The sequence below is a fragment of the Acipenser ruthenus genome, chromosome 5, assembly GCF_902713425.1.
Source record: "Acipenser ruthenus chromosome 5, fAciRut3.2 maternal haplotype, whole genome shotgun sequence".
Lineage (NCBI taxonomy): Eukaryota > Metazoa > Chordata > Actinopteri > Acipenseriformes > Acipenseridae > Acipenser > Acipenser ruthenus.
This window is the reverse complement of record NC_081193.1, coordinates 87,792,618-87,800,013: the sequence shown is the minus strand read 5'-3', so window position 1 is coordinate 87,800,013 and position 7,396 is coordinate 87,792,618. Positions and strand designations below refer to the sequence as shown.

Here is a 7,396-nt window from a genome sequence, read left to right as displayed (position 1 = left end):
ATGCATGTTAAATCAGGGACTGCAGAAACCAGGTCCTGCATATAGTGTTAGCAAGACTAGCAGCTGGTTTCACAAACCTCAATTCGCACTGGTCTTGGACTCCTGTACTAAATTAACGTTGTTTAATACAAAATTAGTGCTAATCAGGGATCAAGTATAGTAAACACACCAATACCTACTGTATCTGTACACACACCTGACACAGGGGCGCATACATTCAGTACACACACATTTTTCAGTCCATATAAAGTATATATTGTGGATTATATTCCTTTAGTAGCATGAGAGCTGATTCTCTGGTGGTTGGTATCAGAGCGCTCCCTCCCCCCCCGGCTCAGTGCTGATTCTCTGGTGACTGGTATCAGAGCCCTCCCTCCCCCGGCTCTGTGCTGATTCTCTGGTGACTGGTATCAGAGGCTGATTCTTTGCACACTCTGCTAGGTCCTGGTGATGGAGGAGAAGCTGAAGGCGGCCAACATTCAAACCAGCGAGTCGGAGACCCGGCTGTATAAGAGGAGCCAGGACCTGGAGACCCTGGTGCAGGAGAAGGATGACATCATCCAGGGGCTGGAGCAGCAGCTGGACGAGCAGGTGCAGCACAGAGGACCAGGCCAGCCTGCTTACTTACCCTTGTAACAGCGGCCCATAGCAAAAGCATAGCACAGGGCAATACAGCACAGTGAAAGCTTGGTGAAGCATAGGCAAGCACTGTAAACCACACAGAGGTAGGGTAAAGCATATTAATAAACATGGTAAAACAGGGTAAACTATGGAAAATGCATAGTGTAGCCATGGGAAGAGAATGGGAAACTGCTAAACTACTGTGAAAATATACAGTGGTACATTTTTTTAAGGGTAATAATGTGGGTTCGGTTGGAGGGTTAGTGAAGCTAACTGATTCTGCTTTATTTCAGAAGCAAATGAGATTCCAAGAAGCCAAGATCGTAGAGGAGAAAGCAGCAAAAATCAAGGAGTGGGTGACACTGAAGCTGAATGAGGTACAGTAGGGTCCCAGCCAGTAAGGGACAGGGCGACCTGCTCTGGGGTAATGGCGTGGGAATCGGGATTGGAATCAGAGCTCTTTACATGTAAAGGCCAGGGGGATCTGCTCTGGGGTAATGGTGTGGGAATCGGGATTGGAATCAGAGCTCTTTACATGTAAAGGCCAGGGGGATCTGCTCTGGGGTAATGGCGTGGGAATCGGGATTGGAATCAGAGCTCTTTACATGTAAAGGCCAGGAGGATCTGCTCTGGGGTAATGGCGTGGGAATCGGGATTGGAATCAGAGCTCTTTACATGTAAAGGCCAGGGCGACCTGCTCTGGGGTAATGGCGTGGGAATCGGGATTGGAATCAGAGCTCTTTACATGTAAAGGCCAGGGGGATCTGCTCTGGGGTAATGGCGTGGGAATCGGGATTGGAATCAGAGCTCTTTACATGTAAAGGCCAGGGGGATCTGCTCTGGGGTAATGGCGTGGGAATCGGGATTGGAATCAGAGCTCTTTACATGTAATCGACATTTGTTTAAAAAAAGAAAGAAGCACCCAGTAAAATAACCACACCCCATTTAGGGGCTTCTAAATAGTCTTACATTGTCCCCACTAGCTGGAGCTCGAGAACGAGAACTTGCGCTCGATCAACCAACGGCAGACTGAGGAGATTGAGACTCTCCAGAGGCAGCTTCAGGGTAAGCAAGCCGGGTCAGGGGAGGAGGACTGTACAGTAACTAGAGCAGAACCAGAGCAGCAGTTTCACCCATTCCAGGTTTTACTACGAGCTTGATTGGCTGCGGTGTATAGGCAACAAGCTCAGGTGTGTCTGATTAAACTAGTAAAACCAGGGATGGAACACACTGCTGTGCAATACGAGTCTTATTTCCACACCTGCAGAGTAAGTAGCTTCACTCGCCTTGTTCTGCTGTTCCAGAGGCAGAGGTGAAGAAGTCTCACTCCGTGACCCACAAGCCTGGGGAAGCTCAGAGGCTCAGCAGCCTGACGTTCGGCTGCTTCCAGGTCAGAGCCAAAAACCCCCAGGTCCTGACTGGACCAGAACAAGGGCACCGGGCCACCAATCAGGAGACTGCAGGGTTGGAGGGGAGCGTGGCAGCAGGTAATCTAGTAATCGAGTGCAATCCAGTGTAATCTAGTGTAATCTAGCATTGTGATCGGAATTATCTTAGTATATACCAGCACTGCCTCTATGAATATACTGTAGGTAAGTATATTGAGGATACACAGAGACAAATAGCTATGGAATTGTATTGATATTTGAACAGTAGACATGTACTAGTGTGTATATGTGAGAGAGATTTGCATTATAACATTCTCATATTTAGTTGGAGTGTAACGATTCATCGTGTAGCGATCTTTACATGATGTATCGTATTGTAACAGAAGTATGTATCGTGATACATACCAAAAGCACAGCAGAGCTTATTGTAGATCACCAGGTGGTTCTTCAATGCAAAGTAACTCCTTTCCTTTTTATCTTTTAACAAAATAGTCCATCATGAAATTATCACTTGATCTTATTCTGCACCCTAAAAGTAGCTGATCAGGACCACCACATGTACCGTGATACATATCATATTGTGACCTGCATATCGCGGTGCACATCAAGAGCAGGATTTCACATGGGTTGTATCAGTAATCCTATCACACACAGATGTTATGACTTGTGCTTTGTCACAAAATAAATATCTGTTCTATAGCATGAGATCATAGGAGGCTGTGTGGTCCAGTGGTTAAAGAAAAGGGCTTGTAACCAGGAGGTCCCCGGTTCAAATCCCACTTCAGCAACTGACTCATTGTGTGACCCTGAGCAAGTCACTTAACCTCCTTGTGCTCCGTCTTTCGGGTGAGACGTAGTTGTAAGTGACTCTGCAGCTGATGCATAGTTCACACTCTCTAGTCTCTGTAAGTCGTCTTGGATAAAGGCGTCTGCTAAATAAACAAATAATAATAATGAGATAACATATAGATAGCAATGATCATTGATAGCGATGAAGCTGATCATTGTTTTGTTTCAGGGAAAGAAGCCAGTAAAGATTCTGAATCTCAGGGGTGTCGAGACGGCAACAAGAGCCAGAGACCTGTACTGGCCAGCTCGGGCGAGAAAGGGAGGCGACAGGTCCGGGGGGGCGAGGCAGCCTGTGGGGGGGCGCTGAGTGAGGGCAGCTCTGACGAGGAGGAGGAGGGAGGGAGGGGGCGGGAGAGACCCAAGTCTTGCTGTGTGTCCTCTGCACTCTCCAGCCCTGCCTCTGACGGGCGCTACAGCCGGGCTGGGAGCGAGACTTACCTGACCGCCTCGGACGATAGCAGCTCTCTGTTTGACGAGGACATGCAGCGGGCCGACCCCAAGGGGGTGTACCAGCTCCCCCAGATAGACCACCTGAGAGACGGCACGGCTGCAGGCTGCTTGGGGAAGAAGAGGCCAGAGCGGGACAGCTCCTCGGAGGAGCTGAGTAAGAAGTTCCAGTCCCAGCGCCTCGACTCGTCATCCTCCTCCAGCGAAGCCAACACCCCCAGCCCCATCCTGACCCCTGCGCTCACCCCCAAACACCCCACCCTGGAGACCAGCTCCCTCTCCCTCCCACACTCCCCCAGCAAGCTGCCCCCGCCCAGGCTACGCACCCCCACCGTGTTCAGCATCAGCGTGGCCCTGGCCAAGAAGCACCTGAGCCAGCCGCAGCTCAGCTCCGACCGGCTGTTCGGCCGCAACCGCAACGCCATCAGCATGGTGCGGCCGCTCTGGCAGCAGGATGACATGGAGCTGGAGGAGCGAGCCCAGCCGGGAGGCTTCGAGCCCGGCCTGGATGAGGGGGTCTTCTCCTACGACTCCTCCGAGGAGCTGGAGGGAGGGGCGGAGCTCCTGGGGAGAGCACAGGGCAGCAAGCCGCCCACCCCCCCTCTGCACAGGTTCCCTTCCTGGGTGAGTGCTGGCCTTTTCGCTCATTGTGAACCCTCTGTCAAGACACACCCTCCTATACATGTTCAATAGCACCTCTCACAGAGACCTCAAGCAATAACATTACTCTAATTCAAACCATTCTGTTATTAAGAGTTAAACAAAGAGGCTTTAAGACTCAATACTCTTTCAATGCCTCACAGAATGTGATAGAGCGTTCAAGAGCAGAGGTCAGCCCTTACTCTGAATGCGCAGCCTAGTTTTTATTTCCTTGTCCACGTCACACAAAACAAGTTCATGTCAGAATATCTAAGGTAAAATAAGGACGGAGATGTGAGAGAATAAGCCAGCCTGCAATGCAGTCGCCTTTTGTCTTTTCAATGCAGGAAAGCAGAATTTACGCGGTAGCCAAATCTGGGATCAGACTGTCTGAAGCCACATGTTCTGAGCTTGCCAACAAAAGTAAGTAATCCCCTGTCACGTTACAGGGCATATAAGCGCGAAATCATCAAAGCCACATGGCCAGACCTGAGAGAGTTTTATTTTATTTAAAGTAGGGGGTGCTCAATATTGGTTATATACTAACCCTTTGAGGTGTGGGGGGGTGTCTATTAATGTAGTATGTTATTTTTTTCACTGCTGTTGTTTTTTAAAAGATCAAATGGGATGATATTGTTAAAGGAGTATTGAGATGTAAGTTGGGGGAATTCTGAATCCCCATTAGGAGTAGTTGGGTCCCCGCTGGTTTGGCAGAGGTTGATCTCTGGTTAATACACAATTCCATGTGTTATCGTTCATCGTGACTCTCGATCTTTCAGGCTCTGGGTCTCTCTCTTCATACTCCACCTCTGGGTCGTACACCTCTCTGATATACAAGAACATGACCACTCCAGTCTACACCACACTAAAAGGGGTAAGAGCTTTGACAGCGAATTACATTGACTGCCTTAGCCCTTGTGTGCTAGATACCCTTGCAGTTGAGGCTGGCTTCCTGGCTCTAGTTGTAGCCCAGATATAAAACTAGCCTCATCTTTTGTTAGTGTAGAACTGCAGAAGGGGAAATGTTAAACAGAAAGTCTGGTTCAGCAACTCCAATATAAAACCAGTTTCACGCTGTGGTGGGAGCCTGTCTCTTCTTCTCCACTGGATTCTACATTGTGAAACATGTTGCATTGAAAGCTGGCAGTCCTTGCTTGTGTGTTTCAGAAAGCCACCCAGCTGAGCAGCAGCCCGTTCTCTGACGAATCGTCGGGCTCCGAGGAGGAGGAGAGCTCCCGCTCCAGCACCAGGACCTCCGGCTCAGACTCCAGGAAGGGCAGCGGGACAGGGAGTCCCCGTGCCATCAAGAGAGGTGGGGACTCCGTGGCAGGGAGGGAGCACTGCACTGGGGCAAGACTCACTGCACTGAGATGGCACTGAGAGGAGTAGGCGAGAGAGACCGGGGATGGGAGGGCACTGAGAGGAGTAGAGAGAGAGACCGGGGAGGGGAGGGCATTGAGAGGAGTAGAAAGAGAGAGGTACTGTAGGGGGGGTGTACTGAGAGACCAGTGGGTGTACTGCACTGAGAGAAGTAGAGAAAAACGTGCACATTTATTCAATGCCTGAGAAATTAAATATGGCTCTGACTGATAAAGACTTGTCTCTTGAACCCATTATCTACTGCGCGTGTGTGTGTTTGTGTGTGTGGTGTCAGGGGTGTCCATGTCATCGATGACCTCAGAGAGCGACTACGCCATCCCTCCTGACGCCTACTCTACCGACACAGAATGCTCGGAGCCAGAGCAGAAACTGCCCAAAACCTGCTCCTCCTCCAGCGACAACGGCAAGAACGTGAGTTCCTCCCAGCTCTGTGTGTGAGGCTGGCTCCTGTGTATACAGCTCTGTGTGTGAGGCTGGCTCCTGTGTATACAGCTCCGTGTGTGAGGCTGGCTCCTGTGTATACAGCTCTGTGTGTCATGGATTGGGATTTAGTGAAGGCCTGGCTACGCATGCAACATTTTGACAAAAACTTGCTGTTGGTAAAACAGGAGTGGAAATAAGACTCCCATTACATAGCAGTTTGATCCAGTCCTGGTTTTACTGTGAGTTTAATAAGACACACCGGAGTGTTAGCTACAGTATACACTATGGCTAATCAAGGTCATAGTGAAACCTGGAATTGGGGAAACGTCTATGCAATATGAGTGTTATTTCCATCCCTGTACAAGCACAATAAACAGCGTGATCTATATGATAAACATGAACACTACTTGAGTATTGCAATCTCTTAAGGGTATGCATTTCCAGAACTTGTTCAAAGTGTTTCAGACTGTTACATACAGTTAGTTTATGAAAACAAGCTACACCTAGTCCAGTTTGTCCATTATCCATATTACTTTAAATTATTTTAAATTAACTTTTTTTTTTCAGGAGCCTTTGGAAAAATCTGGCTACTTGTTGAAGATGGGAGGGAAAGTGAAGACCTGGAAAAGACGCTGGTTTGTCCTGAAAGGAGGTGAACTGCTGTACTACAAGTCGCCAGTAAGATGATCGATGCCTTGGCTATTAATACCAGATAACTGTTGGGACCACACATAGTTTAGCATGTTATATTTGCACAGTCCTTTTGGTGTAGAAAACTGGGTGCTACTTGAATCAGAAAGGTACTGTAACTGTTCAAAGAGGTGTGAAAGGAAGTATCAAACCTGAAGATCTGTATTCATAAAGTGTGTTTATCCATGGTTTATCTATAGACAGGACTAAGAGTCACACACAAGTTTAAGAGTTGCATTAACCAAGGCCTGGTGAATCTGAAGTGATGGGTTTGGTGTGTCCTGGTGAATCTGAAGTGATGCGTTTGGTGTGTCCTGGTGAATCTGAAGTGATGGGTTTGGTGTGTCCTGGTGAATCTGAAGTGATGGGTTTGGTGTGTCCTGGTGAATCTGAAGTGATGGGTTTGGTGTGTCCTGGTAAATCTGAAGTGATGAGTTTGGTGTGTCCTGGTGAATCTGACATACAGTATCTGTGCTTGTTTTTTGCCGCTAGAGTGATGTGATCAGAAAGCCGCAGGGGCAGATTGAGCTGAGCACCTCCAGCAGTATAGTCCGGGGGGATGGGAAGCAAACCATTCAGGTAAGAGGACAGACGGGCAGGCAGGAGGAAATGTGCACCACACATGTTTGCATAAACGATACGCCACACTTTTCTACAGCCTCCGTCAGGACAAGTAAATAACAGCAACCCCTTGATTAAGGGGAAGAACCTGTGTGAGCGCTCTGTGTTCAGGATTCCCTGGCAGTGCAGCGCGTCTCGCTGTGTTCAGGATTCCTTGGCAGTGCAGCGTCTCGCTGTGTTCAGGATTCCCTGGCAGTGCAGCGTCTCGCTGTATTCAGGATTCCCTGGCAGTGCAGCGCGTCTCGCTGTGTTCAGGATTCCTTGGCAGTGCAGCGCGTCTCGCTGTGTTCAGGATTCCTTGGCAGTGCAGCGTCTCGCTGTGTTCAGGATTCCCTGGC

At 49.0% G+C, this 7,396-nt stretch overlaps 1 protein-coding gene across 2 annotated transcripts in view; it reads left to right on the top strand.

The window, feature by feature from the left end:
* The window catches only part of plekhh2 (pleckstrin homology domain containing, family H (with MyTH4 domain) member 2), a 59,730-nt gene that overhangs the window by 30,806 nt on the left and 21,528 nt on the right, over positions 1 to 7,396 (top strand). For both annotated transcript variants that reach the window (XM_034003224.3, XM_034921418.2), the window contains exons 4-14: positions 442 to 591; positions 915 to 998; positions 1,605 to 1,686; positions 1,926 to 2,108; positions 3,028 to 3,929; positions 4,292 to 4,367; positions 4,724 to 4,818; positions 5,112 to 5,256; positions 5,599 to 5,735; positions 6,315 to 6,425; positions 6,930 to 7,016. In XM_034003224.3, coding sequence (XP_033859115.3) covers positions 442 to 591; positions 915 to 998; positions 1,605 to 1,686; positions 1,926 to 2,108; positions 3,028 to 3,929; positions 4,292 to 4,367; positions 4,724 to 4,818; positions 5,112 to 5,256; positions 5,599 to 5,735; positions 6,315 to 6,425; positions 6,930 to 7,016 — 2,052 coding nt within the window. The remainder of the gene's footprint in view (positions 1 to 441; positions 592 to 914; positions 999 to 1,604; positions 1,687 to 1,925; positions 2,109 to 3,027; positions 3,930 to 4,291; positions 4,368 to 4,723; positions 4,819 to 5,111; positions 5,257 to 5,598; positions 5,736 to 6,314; positions 6,426 to 6,929; positions 7,017 to 7,396) is intronic.